Source organism: Fundulus heteroclitus, chromosome 22 (genome assembly GCF_011125445.2).
Source record: "Fundulus heteroclitus isolate FHET01 chromosome 22, MU-UCD_Fhet_4.1, whole genome shotgun sequence".
NCBI lineage: Eukaryota > Metazoa > Chordata > Actinopteri > Cyprinodontiformes > Fundulidae > Fundulus > Fundulus heteroclitus.
This window is the reverse complement of record NC_046382.1, coordinates 26,721,907-26,745,019: the sequence shown is the minus strand read 5'-3', so window position 1 is coordinate 26,745,019 and position 23,113 is coordinate 26,721,907. Positions and strand designations below refer to the sequence as shown.

The 23,113-nt window shown below is 39.9% G+C and overlaps 2 protein-coding genes across 2 annotated transcripts in view; one reads left to right on the top strand and one right to left on the bottom strand.

Moving 5' to 3' along the window:
- The window catches only part of LOC105940229 (SH3 and PX domain-containing protein 2A), a 121,642-nt gene that overhangs the window by 84,318 nt on the left and 14,211 nt on the right, over positions 1-23,113 (bottom strand). The window contains exon 2 of the mRNA XM_012882718.3: positions 1,654-1,734. Within this exon, the coding sequence (XP_012738172.2) occupies positions 1,654-1,734 (81 nt within the window). The remainder of the gene's footprint in view (positions 1-1,653; positions 1,735-23,113) is intronic.
- Positions 17,464-23,022, top strand: LOC105940230 (N-acetyllactosaminide beta-1,3-N-acetylglucosaminyltransferase 3). The gene is made up of 2 exons (XM_021308700.2): positions 17,464-17,610; positions 21,668-23,022. Exons 1-2 carry the CDS (start codon positions 17,603-17,605, stop codon positions 22,821-22,823), a joined length of 1,164 nt encoding a protein of 387 aa, XP_021164375.2. The 5' UTR covers positions 17,464-17,602; the 3' UTR covers positions 22,824-23,022.

Sequence of the window (23,113 nt, the reverse complement as noted above, 5' to 3'; positions counted from 1 at the left end):
GCTGCACTCAAGGAAATGAATAACATTGTTTGTTTAAGAACAAAGACAACACCATTTCACTCAACCACTCTGTGTGAACAGCCACTCATTTGTCGCTGCTCAGGGATGCCCGACGTCAGACAAACACACCTATGCAGCAGGAAACCATAGACGAATGTTTACATAGACAGGGGTGAAGCTCTGTTCCAGTCAAACAGGCAGGGCTGTATTTTCCTGGCTATCACTAGGAGACCGGAGAACAAAAGGTTTCCTGCAAGCAGCCGATCAAAGTCACAGCGATGCAGAATGCGGTCTGGAAGAAGGGCTAATCAGGCAGAAACCAGAGACAAGAGCCCGTCCTTTCAGGGACGTTCAGCTGTTTTGAAAGCCCTTTGCACATTTTGACACAATTTTACCAAAGTAATTTCAATTTCCCAGGTCCACACATTCCCAGACAAAATGTTCTGGTCTGGGGATACAACTTCTAGATTAGCCCAGGTTTGCTTAGGGGCGGAGTCGAAGCGAAGATTGTTCAAATGCAACTGCACAGGTGGGCAGAGAGAGAAAGAGAGAGCAGCAAAAACTGTGAATAATGTTTGATATATTACATTTTCTGTGGTACAAAAAAAAACAACTTTTACCAATTTTGTAGATTTTTTATTGTAGGTGTCTAAAAAATAAATACCTGCTTCGCTTATCAAGATATTGCTTAAATGGAGAAGTGCGCAGACATTTTCGGAGACGTCCTTTCCCACTACCCTTACAGCCAGCTCACCTCGCCAGCTGTTAGCTCACTGACCAGTCAAGGTTTGCTGTACCGGGAGAGAATGCATGACTTCCTGCACATTGTTTTCCACCTCCCGCTGGCTTTCACCAATGAGTGGAAGTCAAACAAAGATATAACTCAGTTGATATCTGACAGTTAATGTTTGGTTTATGTCAATGTTTCATTTGTCACAGCACAAGTCAGTTTGGCTGAGATCAAAGTTAAGCTTAAAAAAAAGGCTAGTTTTATTTCATTTTAATGTCTTAGCACAGAGCAGAAGAGTAAATCTGGAAATGACAAATGAATCGCTCATCTTTAACATATGCCTGCAAAGAGGGTCCAACTGCTGAAGTTCCGCAAGTTTTAAATAAATAAAAAAAACTAAATGGAGCCAGCTGGTGATGCCTTTGGTTTCTTCTTACAGCCACCTGCTGGACTTTAGGTTTAGTGCAGTTCTCTTCACAACTTCCCCATTTGTCATTAGGCCAATTTAGATAAATTATCCAGCCTTTCAGGGCAATGGAAACAGAAGACATACAAGCGCCATCATGCACTAAATTAAGGGTTTCACCCCTGGAGGCCTTCAGATCAAGTGTTCATGGAGACTTTGGTACATTAGGCATTCTGACTGAGGTCATGTTTTTTCCTGTATCTGCTGGCTGGATTTCCCCTCTTTCACTGTTTCTAAGCAGTCTTCCTAAAAGAGGCCTTTCACAAAGCAAAGCAGCTGCACCAGCAGATAGAAAAGGCCTTGAGTTCACATTGATTTCATAGAGTATAATTGGCAGCACCGTGATCCGGCAACCTTAAATTAAAAAATATCAAGCTTCATGACTTTGTAAGCAATTTTCCATGCAATTGTAAATTAAAGCTGAGAAAGAAGGGTTTTTTTCCCTTGTATAACTTACCTGCAGTTCGAAGAATTTGCTGTATCTTCGGTAGATGATATGGGAGCTGGAGTCTGAGTAGGTGACATTGATAAGGTAGACCTAAAGAAGGAACATTGAGAGAGAAGAATCCTGGTTAGGAACACTCAGCCAATGATAAGAGGGGCCACTTTATCCCTCCAAACTAAACTTCACAAGTTTGAGGAGGTCAAATAAGCTAATTAAATCCTTCTCCTTTCTTAGTCACACCTGAAAAAAATCTATTGCACCTCAAAAAAGAGGTCAATGGATTTCAAGGATCAACTTATTAAATTAATTCACACCATTTATGCTTGAGTCAATGTACTTGAGTGGGTGTGATTTATATATTTTCTAAATAGCTTAAAATATTTGCTTTTATCTTTATAGAGGCCACCGGAAGAAAACAATGACATTTTCATTATGTAAAAAGCTTCAGTCACCACAAATAACTGGAAGGGAAAATATTCTGTAAGTGGAGAAACTATCAATTAAGAAGCTAATGCTAAAGCAAGCTGGCATTTCAGTAATCAATAATCTGTTTTGTCATTATGTTACCAGGATGAATTTTTGGCGAGATACCAGCTCAGGATTCACTGAGATCCACACATAACACAGAGACAAACAGGACATTTTGTTCAAGTTGAATGCACCGACGACACTTCCTGAAAAGCTAAAATCATGCGGACAGTCCTTAGCATCTGATAAGATTATTATGTTTGAGTAAAAAAAACGACAGCAGTCAGTTTTGCAGTGTTGTTTTTGGCAGCCATCTTAGTTTTAGTCTTCAGGAAGAAAATTTTTGTTAGTTTTTGTAACATTTTAGTCATTACTAAAAAAAATTGTTTTAGTCCAGTTTAGTCGACTGAAATTCAAAAAGGTTTTAGTCTAGTTTTAGTCAGTCCAGTGTTGAAATTCATAAAGCAACAGGTTGTCGTTGTAGGTTGTCGCTACTGCCATGGTCCGTCAATCTGGTCATGCAGAATGTGCGCCACTGCAGGCCAGGTGGTGGGCGGGACCAAACAGGATGCAGCAGCAGGGCTGATACTTCTTAGCTTGTAACAAACAGATTACAGCACAGTAGGCAGAAATGTGATGCATTTTAAACGTCCGACAAACCATCCACTAATGTTTTCGTCCAGTCCCGTCAACGAAAACTCACACCCACGACTCGTCATGTTTTCGTCATCAAAGACTGTTTAGCTCGTCAGGTTTCGTTATCGTTATGATAAAAAGGGGCGTCAATGAACTAATTTCGGCATTGTTGACGAAAACAACACTGTTTACAGGATAATGTAAAATGCTGTACAATTGAATGACTGCATTAGAGAAACATTATTGGAGAAGTTAAAAGGGTGTAAATAGTCATTAGCAACAATGTGAATCTTCAAGTTAATGAACTGTGCAATTTGCATTGATGTCAAAACAAACACTCCCTGAGAAACTAAGCGTGTGCAAATAGACATTAGCATGTGAGAGACAGTGAGTGTAAATAATTCTCAATCAGATCAAAGCAATAGCAGCATTATTGCTGACATGGGCTAATGTTCAAAGCAGTTACAAACACTGTCGATCAATTCCCTCAATAATCGCGATACCAACTCCTGAGTCTGACTCGCTATGAGGCCGCGTGTCTGACTGAGATGCTTTTATACTCGAACGCGGGGCTATGATGATGAAAGCTTGTACCATTTGACCCAATAGGAAAATTTAACTGCAACAGCCACCGTTCAAACCTAACAGAGAAGTACTAAGTTGGTTTTGAGACAAATATTGCAGAAAACTACTTCACATGAAAATGTAAAACATTGCACGGTAACGATAAAGTAGCACCCTTAGGCCCAGTTTATACAGTTTATTTGCAGAAAATGTCGATGTAGGCTGAGTTACACTTTAAGTCTATTAGTTTTTGATTTAATGTTCCTTAGTTGTTTACCTGATGGAAGTGGGACAAACAGTGAATTGCCTGAGTGCGTGGGCTCTGTGGCAATATGTCTGGTGCTTTGTTGGACTCTAAAGTGTCTAGATTTTGTAGAAGGTAGACTTAGACTTAGACTTAGACTTTCTTTATTGTCATTTTGTATACACAGAGTGCATACAGAACGAAATTTCGTTTTCACACAGCTCAGAAATATTGCAGTAACTCTACAGGATACCTTGCAGTGAATTACAGTACAGGATAAAGTGCAGTGATCAATCGCAGTCACTTACAGGATAAATTTCAATTTACTTCCGGATAAAGTGCAGCAGTGAACAGTAGGCAGCTGAAATGTAAACAATGTAAACCAAATGTAGACAAATATGCAGTAGGGTGCAGCAGTGATTTAAAAGTAGACAGTTGCATTGTACACAGTTTTGCAGTACGTTTCCGGTTAAGGTGCAGCATCAATTTTGCAGGATACGATACAATGTGCAAATGTGCAAATGTGCAAATCAGCGAATCTAGTGTGGTACACTTTTATACTTCAGCAGTTCAACAGTCTGAAGGTATTCCACAATCCACTGTCCTGACCTCACCAGCCTTTCTAAATCCTTCCTTTCCTGTTACATGCTGCTCCCATACCACACTGTCACGCTGAGACACAATATGCTTTCAATTGTGGCTCTGAAAAGTTTATTAGCAGCTTCATGGAAGGTCCTGTCTGTTTTAGTTTCCTGAGAAAAGAGAGCCTATTTTGGGCCTTCTTTAACAGGTGGGTGGTATTCACAGGTTAGAGGAAATGTGAAACTTTGTGCTGTCCACAGGCTCCACCATGTATGCAGAGAGGAGCATGTCCAGTCTTTCTGGACCCCCGGTAGTCTGTTATGACCTCCTTGGTCGTGCTGGTGTTCAGAAAGGTGTTATTCCTGGAGCACCACTGTGTCAGATTTTGGATCTCCTCGCTGTAGCGGGTCTTATAATTGTTGGATATGAGACTCGCCACAGTGGTGTCATCTGCAAACTTGACGCCCTACGCGCAGTGCGTGATGCATGTGGGAGGAGCACCAGTCCTGGGTAAGATGATACTGCTAAAGCGGCTTGGGTTTTTTGAGGCCAGACGTAATACTAAGAAGAAATACATTTTACCATAAAAAAGACGTAACACTAATATGCTCATTGAAATCTTAAGTCAGACTTATAATTTGTTTATGATCTATATAAAAAGATTACCCATGATTCTGTCCCATATTTGTATGAAATAAAGAGGAGTACTGGCACTTATTTTTTTTCCACTTATCACTCATAATGACTAATACTATAACATTCTGAGAAACAAAAAGATTTTTTTTTTTACTGCAAACCATAAACACATTTTACATTTTCAATAGAATTGCTGAAATTAATGAACTTTTGATTAATTTAGCAGCATGCCTAAATTGTGTTGTAAATTAACTGGACAAAGCATTATCACATTTAATAGCTAAACAGGGGGCCTTACTTAGAGAATGTTAACTTACATTTTTGGCACTTTAATTACACATAGCGGGAAATAACAATAAAAAATGTATTGAGCCTTTTGTCTCACTGGTGCTGTAAGTCTAGCAATGCTCCTGGAATAAACGTAATACTCTATTTACAAGCATGGTGTTTCAGAAGTCAACATCTATACATGGTCACGAGCTGCTATACATTAAGTTGAAAATGCAGCCTTGGTCCTGCAAACATTTTATCACAGAAAGACCGTGGCCAAGACAACTTGCCCATCAGCACCCTAATTAGAAACAGGCAGCTTTGCCAATTAGTGTGAGGATGAAAGAAATTACATTTAGAGCAAAGCTTAAAAGCTCAAATGCATAACAAGGAAGCCAGTTTGATTAATTTGTATCAAAACACGTGTAAACGAATGCATGGCTGAAAAAGAAGGGTTTTTTTTTTCTTTCTGTATTCTATGGACGATTACACTCTTTCCACAAACCTAAACTTGAATTATAATCATATTGTTTGTAAAGAAGATTTATTTGTACATTGCCCCTGCCATTTTTCAGCTCCTGTGCCACATGTTCCTGGGAGGAAGTGACACTCGACCAGTGGGGACAAAAGACAAAGGGCTGCTTCTTTCCTCTCTCAAACCGGACATGCATTTTCAGTTGCTTAGCTCATGGGTGATGAGATTTTTTTTTCTTTACCCTCCTCCATCTTCAAGGGGATTTCCCAGTCAGACCTTTCTTCCAGCTTTAACTCCCACGAGAGCAAGTCTCTGCCCTATGTTTAGTCGCCATGGGGAGGAACCCTCAGCAAGAGATGGATGGTGTGATTGATTTTAAGTCCTAGGTTAATCACTTCAGTTGAACCCGAAGGACCGATAGATTTTTCTAATCCCACTGAGAGAGGTTTCAGTTTTCAGTGTGTTTAATTACTTCAAACAGTAACAGTGCACTACAACAACAGCTTTATTTGAAACATATTCAAATTATTCATATTATACGTTTTTTTGCCTGTATCTTAGATGCGTTCCTGTGCCTTATGAGACCCCCAAAGTGTACAAATATCCTGATTACTTTTGTCAAAACATTTGATATCTCAATTTAATCGATATTTAATCTATTATTCAAACTCACTAATTTGTCTTAAAATCTAGATAAACTGACCCATTGTCATTTACCCAAATTGTTCCGTCTTCCAGAGCAAAGACGCAATAAAAGAGGCTCCGCCTCGCCTGTCCCTGCATTTTCACCTGACCATAACAATTAACAGTTGCCGGACGTTTTAAATCCTGCTAACATGTAGAGTACAGCCAGAAGAAAACCCACGTCTTTAGTCAACATGGCAAGCACAAAAGTTCTGTTTGGGGGAGCTCACCCTATGAGGCAGGCGGACAAGAAAAAACTAAATTAGCTTTGCTGATAATACAAGCTATCAATACATCACTGTTTGAGAGAGACTTATAAAGGTCGGATAAAGCTCCTGTATCTGCAACAGTGAAGAAGCAACTCCTCCCGAGTTGCGTGCCAACAATATAGCTTTATGGAAACAGAAACTCCAATGACATGGATGTTGGTCTCTGTCACTGAGTCAAGATGCAGTTCCCAGGTGTGGGGTTCTGAACCACACAACGCTCTGTTTTAATGCAGTATGAATTAATGCAAGAAAATGATAATGAGTTGATACGAATAGAGCCAGACTGAAGCTGACACTATAAGCAGAAAAGGATAAAGAAAGCTGTAGCTGCCCTAGATTATCGCTAAAGAAAATATTCTGCAACTTTACCAGAAACACATTCATTTTACAGGGCTGCTGTGGATTACACTTGCATGGACCAGATCCTTGTTTACACTGTAACAATATTGTTCTGTATGCATCAGATCGCTGTTGGTTTTTAAACATAACTTAGCACAGTGTGGCATACTGAAGAAAAACAATTATTAAAAAAAATTGCTAAACTGAATTAAATTTGGGTACTTCCATAAAGGATATTAACACTTAAACTAAGGGTTATCTTATCTACTGTTTTTCCAAACTGGGAAGTGACACTTGAATTATATTATTATCTTAACAATGGCTGAAGAAAGGAGGAGAAACTCAAATACCCCCTATTACAACCAATATATGCAGAACTCCATCTCTAAACACACAGCAAACTATGAAGGACATGGGCTAAAGCAGCAGAAGACCACACCATTTGCCATTCATGTCAACTAAAAGCAGAAAACTGAGACCACGTTTTATACAGGATCAAGACTGTACAGTAAGAAATTGGAACGACATTGTCTGCTTTGATAAATCTTAATCTCAGCTTTAGCACTGAGATAACTGAGTTAGAATTTGGCATAAACTACATAACAGCATGGATCCATCCAGGCTTGTATCAACAATTCAAGCAAGTTATGGTGGTGTGAGGGTTTTATCTAACTTTATCAGATGTTATAATGTCCAAGAAATACTTGGTACCCTGATAAGAGATAGTTGTACAATATCTGTGATAATATTTGGCAGAAAGAACAAAGGTAAAAGGATAAGAAACAATAATAAACAATCATACTAAAAAGCTATAAACTGTCAGGCGCAACCAGCCACAGACATAACACCAGCTACTAAGTTATTTAAATTGGCCTTATTAAACATTAGATCTTTGTCAGGGAAAGCCTTTTTAATTAATGACTTAATTATTGACCATAATCTTGATGACATGTTTTTAATAAAAACATGGTTAGATGGAATTAGTGAGGCACCTATTCTGATAGTATTCATTGTGAGAGCATAGAGCAAAAGCAAGGAGGAGGGATGGCCATTTGTTTAGTGTAAAAAGGGTGTTTCTGGGCAAATCTGACTCTTTTGAATATCTGGTTCTCCAGATGAAGAGCCCTGCTCAAGCCATATTCCTGAATATTTACGATTCTCACAAGCCCAAAATAAACTTTTGTCAAGGATTTTGATGACCTATACATGATATGTGTTAAGAAAGAAAGAAAGAAAGAAAGAAAGAAAGAAAGAAAGAGTTTGAGTTTAAAATTGCCTTTATTACCCATTACAGCAATCAATACAACTAAATCATGTTAATAAAAGAACAAAAAAAATCAAAAATTAAAAACTAAAGATCCACCTTCATCCACCGAACACAAAACACCTTTAACACCCCATTTACCTACAAAAACATCTATACTCTTTGTTAACTTAAAAAACTCAAATTCCACACGAACACGAGCAATTATCAGTCTCTGAAAAAGAACAAGAGCATCTTCAGTTTTATGACCATTCTTTTTGTTCTTTCTTGATATCCATATTGCTAGTTTTGCTATTCCAGACAGGAAATTTAAAAGCACATGAACAGATTTCTTCCTTGCGCAATATCGTGGACCATAAATAAATATACAGTTAGAAAACTGTACACCAAAACCACCAAACAAACGATCCAAAACAACAAAAAGAGGAATCAATCTTAAACATTCAACAAAAATATGATGTAAAGTTTCCTCCTGCAAACAATAAGGACAGTTAACACTAGTGCTAGGATTAAGGTGTGCCAGATACCTGTTTGTAGCTATGGCCCCGTGTACAATCCTCCACTGGAGGTCACCCACCCGTTTTTCTATCGGGGGTTTGTACAGGGACCGCCAACAGCCTCTTGGGGTAGAGCTGGTGTCAAAAAACTCAGTCCACTTCGACACCCTCACCTCTGCTAGAGAAAGTAAATTCAGAACTTTCACACAGATATTGTACAAGGCCTTTTTTCCTAATCCTTCAAAATGTCCTAATGGCGTAACTTGGAAGGACAACAGCTTTTCTGCCTCATCCTGCCATTGATCCACTGCAGGAGAGACAATTATGGATGGAAATACATATTCATACTGGTCCTCCCATTTGTCAGACAGAGTACCATCAGCAGCAAATGCTCTGACAGAGTCCGACAGAGAAACACAGGCTTCTTCTTTCAGCCTTAACACAAGTCTGTTGGATCGCACATCCAAACGCTCAGTTAGGTCGGACACAGATAACTTCATCAGATGACCCAGCTTCACACATCCCGCTTCTCTCATCTTAGATCGCAAAGTACCAGATGACAACAGCTGTGATGGGATGAAATTGTTCTCAAACAGAGGTTCTTCAAATATCCACATCCCTGGTGTTGTATCAGCCGTCCTCTCAAAAGTGAAAATCTTCCAGGCATTTAATACCGATTGGTAAAACGGAGTAAGACCAGCCAAGTCCAAGGATCCTTGTCGTAACAAAAAGAGATGTTTATCATATCCAATACATCCTGCTTTCCTTAAAAGAAGACATGCCGTATCCAACCATGGTAATCCAGTACCATACAACAGTTTCTGCGCAGTTTGAAGCCTGAAAGCTGCAATCCGTGACGTGATGTCTATGAGTCCTTGTCCTCCCTCCTCCACTGGTAAGTACAGGGCAGCAGCTCTCACCCAATGTCGTCCAGACCAGAAAAAATCCACTAGAATCCTTTGGAGACGTTGTATGAGAGATGGCGGTGGTGTTAACACAGCAAACTTATGCCAGAGAGCCGAAGCAACCAAGTTATTAACTACCAGAACCCTTCCCCTGTAAGACAACTGAGGCAGCAGCCATTTCCATTTGGTTAGTCTGGCACACACTTTCTCCATCACACCCTCCCAATTTTTTTCCAAAAAAATATCTGTCCCTAAAAAAACACCCAAAAATTTTAAACCTTGACTAGCCCACATAATATTACCTGGTAAACTAGGGAGATTATTAATCCATGGGCCAATTTTTAATGCAGAGCTTTTTTCCCAGTTTACCTTAGCTGAAGATGCTTTTTCATAAAGCTCCAAACAGTGTTGAAGACCCGTTACATCATTCTGATTTCTAATAAAAATGTTTATGTCATCAGCATAAGCAGAGACCACTAAACCGGAATGATTAGGGATACCTGGAAGAATAACACCAGTCAAAACAGAGCGCAGTTTATGTAAAAGGGGTTCAATTACAATAGAATACAATTGTCCGGAAATAGGACATCCTTGTCTAATACCTCTCTGAACCTTAACAGGACAACTTAATCCTCCTCCAATTTTAACCACACAAACTACTTCTCTATACAATAAACCCACTAAAGAAATAAAACCATCACCAAACCCAAAAGCCCTTAATGTAGAAAACAGAAAATAATGATCAACCCTGTCAAAAGCTTTTTCCTGATCCAAGGAGATAATTCCAACATCAATTTCATATAGTTTAGAGATATTTATCAAGTCTCTTAAAAGAAAAAGATTATCCATAATAGATCTGTCAGGTACACAGTAGGATTGATCTTTATGTATAATGGATTCAAGAATGTTCTTCAACCTATTCGAAAGTACTTTAGAAAATAATTTATAATCTACGCAAAGGAGGGAAACAGGTCTCCAGTTTTTCAACAAAGTCAGGTCTCCTTTTTTTGGAAGCAAAGAGAGAACAGCTTTACGGCAGGATGATGGCAAGATGCCTGACGAGGAGCACTCCCGAAGCACCTCCCACAAGTCCTCTCCCAAAAGCCTCCAAAAATGTTTATAAAAATCTGAAGGTAATCCATCCAGACCTGGAGTTTTTCCAGGAGCCATTTGTCCAACAGCGGCAGTCAGCTCTTCCAATGAAACTCCAGTATCCAAAATCGCCTGATCTGCCGCAGAAAGTTGAGGAAGACCATCCAGCAGATCCTCCATACAGCTTCTGTTACAGTCCTGCCGCTTGAAAAGATCACTGTAGAAGCCCACAGCCTGCTCCTTCATGGTGTTGGGATCAGTAGTCAGAGTTCCATCTGGAAGCCGAAGGCCAATCAACTGTTTTGTTCGACTGATATTCTTCTCTAGGTTGAAAAAGAAAGATGTAGGAGCATCCATATCTTTAATATTGACAAACCTCGACCGAACTAAAGCCCCTTTAGCCCTTTCATGCAAAAAACGACTTAACTGATCTTTCTTTTGTTTAAGCTGTTCATTGTTTGTAACATCTGTGAGCAAATCATTTTCTAATTGTGTTATTTCATTTTCTAAATTCTGAATCACCTTCTTAATTTTAATTGTAGAATGACTAGTGTACTGTTGACAGAATACTCTTATCTGAGCCTTCCCTACCTCCCACCAGTCAGTTAAAGATGTAAAATCTGACTTTCTTACTTTCCATAACTGCCAAAAATTACTAAAACTTTGACAAAAAAACATGTCTTGAAGCAGTTTAATATTGAAATGCCAATACGATTTACATCTAGTAGTGGATGAAAGACACAAATCCATATGAACTAAATGATGGTCAGAAAAACCAACAGGAGAAATTCGGCAGTTGGATAGTCTATTTCTATGAATACCAGAAATATAAAATCTATCCAATCTAGCCCCACTAACTGTTCCATCTTTTATTTTTACCCATGTGTACTGTTTATCTTGGGGGTGCTGATTCTTCCAAGCATCAACCAAATTCAACTCTGATATTAACTGAGTCAGCTTAAAAGATGATGGATGATGAGGTTCTTCCCCTGTTCTATCGGTAGTGAAATTAGTAGTGCAGTTCCAATCCCCACCCATCACAACACACTCATTTTGGGTAAACTGCTGCAAAAAACTGTGTATTTTCTCAAATGTCTTAATCCTGCTCTCCCCTTGATTTTGTGCATACACATTAATAAAACAAAAAGAAAAACTTTCTATTTCTGCTCTAATCACCAGGACCCTGCCCGGGACTAACTCAGTGCGTGATATTATATTAGCAACCAATTCTGGTGAAAATAAAATCGCTACACCAGCAGACGACCTGGTCCCATGAGACAAAAAATAATTCCCTTTCCAACTGATACCCCATTCTATCTCATTTTCATGATCTGTATGCGTCTCCTGTAAGAACATAACATCTAACTTCTTTTGAATGATCATCTCCAAACTGACTGTTTTTTTATGTGGATCTCTCCCACCATTGATGTTTAAAGATCCCACTCTGATATTACGCATACAATTGAAAAGGAAAGGAAAGATAGACAAGAACAGTAAAGAAAAGACCACCCAGTGTTCCATAATCATAACCTTATTTCTGAATTTTTAACCGTTTTGACCCTTTCCCTTTATTTACCAATGATTGTCTCCGGACATTTGTCATATGCTTTTTTAAACGGAATCGCTTCTTTTCATCAAGCATTTCAAAACCAACTATTTTCTGCACCATTCGTGCACTCTTAATAAATTTTTCCACATTAGGAAAATAATCAGTAACTTTAACATGTTTTCCAAATGTTTCATCAAGGAAAACATTGATTTCTTCTAAAGTATACAAATCGCCACTGGATGTTTGGGAATCTGCGATTGAAACGGTGTCTGAATCACTCTCATACTCCATATCATCTACCTGTGCAGCGTCAGCTGTAGACTGGGCCGCCGCCCCCTCACCTGCGGGCTGCAGCGCAGCCTCAGCAGAACCAGAGACAGAGTTAGCCGTCTGATCTGTTTCCGAGTCAAGATGACCACATTTAGAGGACTCTTTCGGAACATTAGTTCCAGGTTTCTCCATGTCATCCCTTATTGACTGTCCGGCCATAGCACTGCTTCCCTCACCAGCGTCAGAGACAGGTGATGGGGGAAACGCCCCCTCCTCTGCAGCCGGAGGAATATCAGCATTCTGCGATGCCTCATCATTTGTACTTGTTTTATCCTGCTCTTTCGGGTTTTTGTGCGGACAAGCGGACCTTTTATGTCCAACATCCCCACATTCAAAACATTTCATGTTTCCGGTGCTTGCGTAAACCATGTAAGAACCTTCTTCATGTTTAACTCTAAAGGACACCTCCAGCGTCTGTGCCGGAGAGTTTAAAAACATAAACACCTGCCTCCTAAAAGACTGAACATGTTTAAGTTTATCACTCTTACATCCCAATCCTACTGTTTTGAACCCGCTAGCAAGTTTGCCAAAACGCTGGAGTTCTTTCTCCAACAATCCATTCGGAATGAACGGCGGCACTCCCGAAATAATAACCCGGGTAGAGGGCACTGCAAGCGGGGACACCTGCAAATACTCTCCACCTACTGTCACTCCGCTGACAATCAACTGGGTAACAAAAACCTCCTCTTTCAAAAACACCACAACTCCCTTATTCATTCTTGAAGCGTAACCTAAATTGATGTGACCGACAATGTCTCCAACAGCCAGGAGAACTGTCTCAACTGGGATTGACGGGTCAGGTTGAATTCGAATACCATTTTTCAAAGACAGGGGCGGCGCCCCTGAAGACGCCATCCCCGCAAACAAAACGCGCTACGAGCGCTAATGAAATCAGAACAACCCCAATACGTAGAATCAGTACAAGAAAGAATATTACAAAAATAACGCATAAAAAGAAAAGATCGGAAAAAACTATTACAGACAACTCTTTCACTCTCTGTCAGACTCACCACATGCAGCCTCACCGTCACCAACACACTCCCAGCATGCAATGCAGAAAGAAAGAAAGAAAGAAAGAAAGAAAGAAAGAAAGAAAGAAAGAAAGAAAGAAAGAAAGAAAGAAAGAAAGAAAGAAAGAAAGAAAAAGATTTATTCATCATTGCAATTGTACATTGCAACAAACTCTTTCTTCTGCAGTTAACACATTCTTTGGGGAGCACTGAGCCGCCTCTCTGCACCCGGGGAGCAACGTGGGGCTAAGGGTTTGCTCAGGGACCAATAGTGGCCGTCTGCAGAGAGCGAACCAGGTTCTTGCAGCCTTCTCAGAACACTCTGCTCTAACCACTAGGTCACCACTCCCTTGACTGTTTAATTTTTGTGGGAGACTTCAATGTTTACGCTGACAACCCTCAATACAGAGGTGCAAAAGAATTATGTTCTATACTTTAAAATTTTGGTTTGACTCAACAAGCTAAACAGTCCCTGTGGTGAGCTGCATGTCCTCTGTGCACCGTGGGGCTGCTGGTTTTCTCTCTGCTTGCTTCTGATGCTTGGAGGGGGATGGTGGTGGGCAATTCAGGCCTGCGTCACACATTTTGAATGTTCACACACACACACACACACACACATTTATGCACTCATTCTACAATAGCTGTGTTAACCTATAGTTCTGTATGTTTTCTTTGTGTCTCTATCCATTCATCTTACTCTGTTATGTTTGGCATCAGTGTATAAAACCAATACCTTAACTGCAGTAAAGTAAATCATCACCATATGGGTGTCAAGGGAGGCTTTATACCTATAAAGAATTTTTTGTATCAGTAGGTAACTTTACATCAGAGATGACAAAAATCACATGCGGGGTTCCCCAAGGGTCCATTCTAGGTCCCCTCCTTTTCAGTATCTACATGCTCCCTCTAGCCCAGATAATAAAAAACAACAACATCAGCTACCATAACTATGCAGACGACACACAGCTCTACATCACCATGTCACCAGGTGACTATGAACCAGTTCAGGCACTGAGTAAATGCCTAGAAGAAATCAATACGTGGATTTCTTCAGTTGAATAAAAACAAAACAGAAGTAACAATATTTGGACCAATAGAGGAGAGATCAAAAGTTAGCACACAGCTTCAGTCGCTTTAGCTAGGAACCACTAATCAGGCCCGAAATCTGGGTGTAGTGATGGACTCTGACCTGAACCTCCAAAAGCATCTAAAGACAGTTACAAGGTCAGCTTTCTATCACCTGAAGAACGTTTCCAGGATTAAAAGACTAATGTCTCAGCAGGATCTGGAAAAACTAATCCATGCGTTCATTTTTAGTCAAATTGATTACTGCAACAGTGTTTTCACAGGTCTGCCTAAAAAGTGGATTAGACAGCTGCAGTTGATCCAGAACGCTGCTGCCCACGTCCTCACTAAGACTAAGAAAGTAGAGCACATAACCCCAGTTCTAAAGTCCTTACACTGGCTCCCTGTATCTCAGAGAATAGACTTTAAAATACTTCTGTTAGTCTATAAATCCCTGAATGGCTTAGCTCCTAAATACATTACAGACTTGTTATCAGTGTATCAACCCTCCAGACCACTCAGGTCGTCTGGCTGAAATCTACTCCACATACCTAGAACCAGAACTAAACACGGAGAAGCAGCATTTAGTTCCTATGCTCCACTTATCTGGAACAAACTTCCAGAAAACTGTAAAGGTGCGGAAAACCTTTTTTTTTAATGTTCTATTTTCTATCAACATTTTATTCCTACTTGCTTTTGTTCTGTTTTATTTTGCTATATTTTAATCATGTAAAGCACTTTGCATTTTCTTTGTACTGAATTGTGCTATATAAATAAATTTGCCTTGCCTTGCCTATAAAGTCCTTACACTGGTTCCATATTAGTTTAAATATCAGTAAATGGTTTAGAACCAAAATACATTACAAACTTGTTGTCAGTCTCCAGACCGCTCAGGTCTTCTGGCTCAAGTCCATGATGCATACCCAGAACCCAAACTAAACTAGGAGAGGCAGCATTTAGTTCTTATGCTTTACCTATGTGGAACAAACTTCCTGTTTGAGTGTAAAAGTATTTAAACCCTAAGTTATTTTAAACCCAGGGCACAAGCCCATTTGTTTAGTTATCTAACAGTTCTATTTACATTCTAACCCTCACCTACGGACATGAGGTATTGATCGTGACCAAAAGAATGAGATACTGGATACACAAGCGGCTGAAAAGTGCTCCCTCTGGAGGGTAGCAGGGCTCAGCCTTAGAGATTGGTTGAAGAGCTCTGTTATCCGTGAGTAGACTAGAACTGCTGCTTCTCCGCATCGAAAGAACCCAGTTGAGGTGGCTTGGCCATCTGATCAGGAACAAGAACTGAACCGCAACCGCTGCAGCGCTTCGCTGTGGGAGTACATGGTCACCAGGACACCAACGCCGGACTCACTTCACATTCTGAACCAAGAGATCGGAAGCCGAACAAATTAACGAACTAACTGCCGAACTTTGGCGAACAATCCTTAGTTTCCAGCTGCCGTGAACCAAAGTTGAAGACGATGAAAAAAGCTTTAGACATGCGGCAAATAAGCAAGAACATAGGCTATAAGAAGCTGTTGCCAGCATATTTGCAGAAGACCAAGACACCGAAATGGGAAAGATATGTAACATTGAAATGCTGCTGAGGAAGAAAGGAGAATTGTGCAGTTGGGACACAGTCCTGAACTGCAACTTTTCTCCTCAGGACGGATGGATGGATTGATTACTTAGCACCAGAACCAGAGCGGCAGAACATGAGAATCATCGGACCTGGGGTTAGTTTGAGAATGTTTTTTTTAAAAACTGTTATGATGTATCATACTGAAATTAAATCATGTTTAATATTACATTTTGTACATCAAAACACGATACAAGAGACATATCATTTTATATATGTTTCTAATGTAACACAAGACATAAAAATGTATATTTCTCCTGTTTCAATCTTAGTGCTTAGTTGGAACAAAAAACTGTGTATACAAAGGTGTGAACACACCTCTATTCATACCTGCATTCTGAGCAAAACACACATTGATCACCAACCCCAGAACTCCTGTCTTTGAGCAAGAAATGCATATTCCCTCCTAGTGTTTGACTGATTGCTACTATACCTGGAAGATTGCTCCAGATTGTAAATGCAATGAGGAATGTTATCTTAACGTGTGCCCACAAATCCCTTTTTTTAAAAGTTTCTTTAAAAAAAAAAAACGAATGAACAATTAAAGAGTAACAATACCATTTTGTATGATGCAACTTGCAGACACAAAACCATGCATTTGGTCAGTTGAAAGATGTGTGTCTGTTGAAAACACAGATGTAACACAAATATTGAAATGCAGTGTTGTAAATTATCTTTACATAGAAAAATAGAGCTGTGAGTTCACATCACAATGCAGTAGACACAGACCCTTGATTGAAAGGCAGGGCCAGGTGGGAGGTGTTGCTGCAAGGTATGCAAATTAAATTAACAGCTTTTGTTAACGCCCCCCTAGCTAAGGGTTATCCTAAAGAATAATTAGCCCCAGTTTCCCAGGGTCAGTTTGGCTGCGCACCACATTTCTAGGCCAGTCGAAACACAAACCGAGCAGAAAGCAGATCTTTAAACCGAGTAGGGAGGAGCCGAGCTGGGTGATGAACTAAACCGTATAGGGTCAGTGGAACTGTGGCTTTTGAGGCCTGTTTTTCTCACTAGTCTTCTTTGCAGAGTGCCAACATTAAAACGGTCATATCTTCTTCACTTCTGTTTTGATTGCCACCCGTTTGACATGGTTGGAACGCATAGATTCAACTCGTTCAGGATATGTAGATACCTCACGACGACCCTGGGGAGACTTGCTCCTGGTTTTACCGCGGCCCGTCACGTATATACAGCACTTTTAATTTTCTTGTCAATGGAATGTGCCATGTAAATAAACTTGCCATGCCTTGTCATAAATGCACTACCCTTCCTGCTCTACCTGTTTGAGGATCTACAGACAAGGCTCAAAGAACATAAAACCTGAGGGCCAAGAAGCTATCTTGACAAACTTGGCAAGTCATTCGTCAGTGCCACAAGTAGGCTGTGTAAGAATCCCTGCAGTGATTTAAAGAGACATTCATCAGGTACGCAACATCTACCAACATGGGCAGGTAATTACTACAAAATGTTTGAGTTCTACTTACTTAGTCTTTGTGATATTTCGTTTACTGAATGTTTCATTTCCAAACAGGGTTTTAAAAACTGTTCCATCTGGGTTTTTTTTTTTTGTTGTTGTTTTTTTTTAGAAACAATATGTAATTTAAGTAAAGTTTTGCTAATGGAAATTACTGCCAATAAACTGACCTTTCAATAAAGTATCCAACATGCTTTTTACATGAGGTTAAATTGCATTGTCTGATAATCGGGAGGAATGTCCTACCATTTGTTTCTAGTCAGATTTTTTGTATGTGTTTATGGGTTCTTACTTGACTTATTTAAAACAATACTTAAAAAGGAAAAAAAGTACAGTAAAGAGCATTTCTAACCAAACTGAAAACTTAAATTAAAACTGACAATGATATAAACATAACCAGGATTGGTCTCCATGTTGTAAACTTGAATTAAAATGCTGAAATAAAAACCATTTATTGTTTGGGGATTTTTTAACTCTTGTGTGGAGAAACCATTACCTTTTAAAAACAGTGAAAAAAACTATAAAAAATGGTCTAAATGGTTTCAAAATGATTGCATGACCAGTCAGCAGGCATTAAGCATTAATCAGTTCAACAGGGTGAAAACAAATCTTTATCTTGCTGCTTTAGTGTTTCCTCCTTCAAAACCAGAACTGCTACTTTCCACCTCTTCTCAGATGTAGTTCTTAAACAGAAACTTTTCTATGATGTGATTAAGGGGGATTACTTTTCTGCCTTATCATACAGAAACCATGTTTCAATCGGGAGCCGTGAATAACTTTTTCAACCAAACGCACTTTAGAAACAAAACGTAATAGCTTTCAGTGTGTGTAAAATGAGAGAAATCCTCACTAAATCTGTGGATTTCATTTAGGTTATTAAAGGGTAACTCCCAAATCAACGGTTTTGCCAATATACTATTAACATAGTTGTCCTTATAGTACTGTCTACATATCCAGGTTATTTTGAAAAATTAGTGCATCCATCCATTTTCTGACCCGCTTAATCCCTCATGGGGTCACGGGGGTTGCTGGTGCCTATCTCCAGCGATCAATGGGCGAGAGGCGGGGTACACCCTGGACAGGTCGCCAGTCTGTCGCAGAGCAACACATAGACAGACAGGACAAACAACCATTCATGCACACATTCACACCTAAGGACAATTTAGAGAGGCCAATTAACCTAACAGTCATGTTTTTGGACTGTGGGAGGAAGCCGGAGTACCCGGAGAGAACCCACGCATGCACAGGGAGAACATGCAAACTCCATGCAGAAAGACCCAGAGTTGGATTTGAACCCAGGACCTTCTTGCTGCAAGGCAACAGTGCTACCCACTGTACCTACTGTGCAGCCCAAAATTACTGCATATTTGTTAAAATCTTGCTTCTGTGTCTAAAATCGTCAATGTGGCACCATCCTGAGGTTAAGTGGTGGTCTTACATTGAATTTTGAATAAACATTACTTTTGGTCGATCTGACGTAATTCTGAAGTTGTGACGTAGGTAGCTCTGCCGCTGTGGGGTATAAAAGCAGCTCCATATTAAAAAAAAAAAAAAAAAAATCACAACTCCATCTTGTGCCTCCATAGCTCTCGCCTGGATTAAAAAGCGGGAAATATATATGATAATATATAACTAGACTGAACCTGTCCTCCACTGCCTCAGCAGTACCGGTTTTGGGCTTCACTGAATCAGCACTACCTGCATAACTCTGCTCACTCTCCATGATTCAATATGGCAAATCAAACTAACGGCTTCTTTCCCACATCCTGAACACAGCCCCCTCCCGTTCCCGCGTATCCCTGCCCACTTTGATCGAGTTTTTCAAATTTGTCTGGGGGCATAAATACGCTTTCACTTGGGAGTGAGTTACACTTTAAATACAGCCCACTTGTTCTGGTGAACTGTCTGGCAATCCTTCCCTTCTCCCTGTCAACCAGTGGAAAAGATGAGGTGGAGCTGATACCAAAGGCAATCAGGGTGTACCTGGTACAGGTGTTTGTCTGTTTGTCTCAGAGAGAGATGGGGTCTGAGTGTCTGTCTGTCTGTCTGTCTCAGAGAGAGACAGAGAAAGATGGAATCTGAGTGTCTGATTAGAGTGGGATGATTGACTTTGCAGCTGTAGAAAATCAGCAGTAACTCTACATGGATTGAGCGGGTTTCTTCCTCGCGTTTCATCTGTTGTGAGAGAGAAGAGGACAGTCTCTCCTACCTTTTTATACTTACACTGCTTTCTTTCCGCTCATTTAAGGCCTATACATTTCAACCAACGGTTAAGCTGTTCTTTGCTGGGTTTCTCGATGAAAAGCATGTTAAAATGAAGCTCCCGGAACGTTGTCATCTTCCAAAATGATTGGTATTGCGGTTGTTGCCATTCTAGTTTGCACTCTTCTGGAAAATGTGATGTCATTTGAAGAATGTCCTATACATTGCTGAGGGAGATAGGCCGTGGGCCAGAATCTGTAGGATGACTTTTCGTATGAACTGTCAGGGGGCAACTTTCTTTTGATCTCAAAACACCAATGTTCCCACGTTCTCACTTGCACATTAATAAGTTATAGCCGATAAAAAATCGAAACTGTTGCGCTCCGGTCCAAGAGGTCGCGTGATTCGAGTTTTGCTGCTCAGCCAATCAGATTGCTGTATTGTCAGCTGAGCAAGTTCAACCACTTCATCATGGTTGCGCCCATGAGGGGTTGTAAACTTTTGTTTCCAGACGAAGAAAGCCCAATAATACAATTTTCTGGTGCCAGTTGGCAAAGATCTTGATGGCAAGGAAAAAGAAATAGCCCAGAACATCCATCATTCATTTTCCATCCATTATTCACCCCTCGCGTACCCTGCTGGGTACCGGTGCCGATCTCCAGCTGTCAATGGGCGAGAGGCGGAGTACAACCTGGACAGGTCGCCAGTCCATCACAGGGCAGAAATAGCCCAGACTTTTTTCCATTTTATAGTGGTAAACAATAAAATGGCATCACATCTAAGCCCTATAATGCTCTGATCAGCCCTACTGCTGAAGCAAGGTCGAAAAAAGCCAGCCTGGAGATAAAAAAAAAAAAAAAACGTTATTTGAAATGGTTGCTAAGCAGGCAGAGCAAAGTAGAGCAAATGGAGCCGTTGCAAAAGGGGCTTTACAGAATGATTCTGTGTTTTGTTGCTATTAGGACCACAACAAACTAACTAGACATATTTCTGTTAATCTTATCAACTGTGTTTAAAATTTGCCACTTGCTTTTAAAACATGAAAGAAAAGCATAGTATGTCTCAGCACATTCATTTGAACTGCACCCGTGACTGATACTATTGCTGAATCGTTTTATCTGTTCCATGTTTACCAAATTGAAATGTCTCATTACCCTGTGAGGAAATAAAGACAGTATTAAGTAAACTTTTACACTTTTTCACTTTGTGGTTTAAGTCTAGCATCACAACCCTGAAGCATTATTCTCTCCATAACCCAGAGCTTTTCTAAAGGGCTGTTTTTATAAAGTGGTATGGAGGACTACATATGTTCTGTTTTTTTTTTTCTTCTTCTGTACATTAAACTTGCTTTTTACTTCTGTAGTGCATTTTTTCTTTGGAACCAGATATTAACATTTGATGTTAATATTATGTTTCAACTTCTGAATCTCAGAAGTTAAAAATAGCACTTAGCAAATAGAAATTGTTTTTCCACTTCCACCTGCTTGAAAACAGGTTGTGTTTACTCTGATGTAACGCCAGACAGTGAAAAAGGAGGGGGGGGAAAAAAAGGTTTGTATCTGTTCATACAGTGTATGTGATTATGTGGCTTTAACTGAGGGTTTTGTTTCTATTATTTGCTCATTACAATTACATAGCTGTTTAGAGTTATGTGCCTCTCTTTATTACATCACTGTCATTTTTTAGATTTCCTTTTGTTACCAAATGAGCCATCTAATAAACATACATGCCTGCAAAATCACACTTCTTTAAAAGGCAGAACAAATAAATCAAACAAACATACTTATATAAGATAATGATAAGTTGCCATTTTTCTTTTTCTTTGATTTCAGAATTTCAAGAGTAAAAGATGTCTTCGCCATAACTCTTTTGCTGCTTGGGGCCATGTTGGTACTTGTTTACTTCAATGAGCCTCAATCCTGCTATCAAGAATCAGCGATTTCAGAAGAAGATCACAAGTCCTCGCGCAAAACGTCCTCACTGTTAAGATGGCATCAGAAAATGAAACCAGGGAATCTGTCGCAAGATTTACCAACAATATGTAAACGAAACACAACGGTTGCAAATATCTCCGGCTTTGAGTCCTTTTCTCCTATAGTTCAGGACTTTCTCTACTATCGTCACTGTCGCAGTTTCCCCATGATACTGGACCTTCCTGATAAATGTGGAGGAGCTGATGAGCCTGAGGACGTCTTTCTTTTGCTTGTTATTAAAAGCTCCCCAAAGAACTATGAGCGAAGAGAGGTTCTACGCAAGACCTGGGCTGAAGAGAGGTCATACAAGGGAAAGATCATTCGAAGAATCTTTATTATCGGAACGGACGGTTCAGATTTTGAGAAGGAGAGACTGAACCAACTTGTCATGTTGGAGCATCAACATTACAGCGATATCCTCCAATGGGACTTTAAGGATTCCTTTTTCAACCTCACTTTGAAGCAGATACTCTTCCTCCAGTGGATGGAAAGACGTTGTCCACAGGCTCGTTTCCTGCTGAATGGTGACGACGACGTCTTTGCAAACACCAACAACATGGTTGAATATCTTCAAAGCCTTAAAGATAATGATGGAAGCAAGCACCTTTTCACTGGCCAACTGTTAAGGTATTCGCCTCCTGTAAGAGAGCCATGGAGCAAGTATTTTGTTCCATTTCTGGTGTATCAAAAAGACTTCTACCCAGCCTACTGTTCAGGCGGGGGATACCTTCTGTCAGGTTATACAGCTTCGGTCATTTACAAAATATCTGCATCCATCCAAATTCTTCCTATTGACGATGTTTACATGGGAATGTGTTTGGCTGCATTGAAACTTAACCCAGACTCTCACATGGGCGTAAAAACACTATGGTACGTTCCCTCTAAGAAAGTTGATACATATCACCCCTGTTTCCTTAAAGAATTACTTTTGATGCATAAATTCCCCCCCAGTGATGTATATTTCTTGTGGCACCAAATAAATAACCCAAATCTGAACTGTAATGCCAAAACTTGAGCTGCACCCTCGCCTGTCGTCATAGGGAGACGTACAGGTCAATTGTTCCTGGCCAAACTGGCTCCCTGACCATTGAATTATGGGCAAGAATAATTTTTCAAATGTGAAAACTATTTAATTTTTGATTCAATAAAACATCTATATCTACATCTACCACACCAACACAAAGTGGTTGGGCCATTAAGACAATTTTGATCAAAATGAGACAAGTTTCATTTAGCTGCTAAAGTAAAAATATCAGGTTTTCAGATGTCATGTGCACAGGAAAGAGAAGAGGAGAAGGTTAAAGC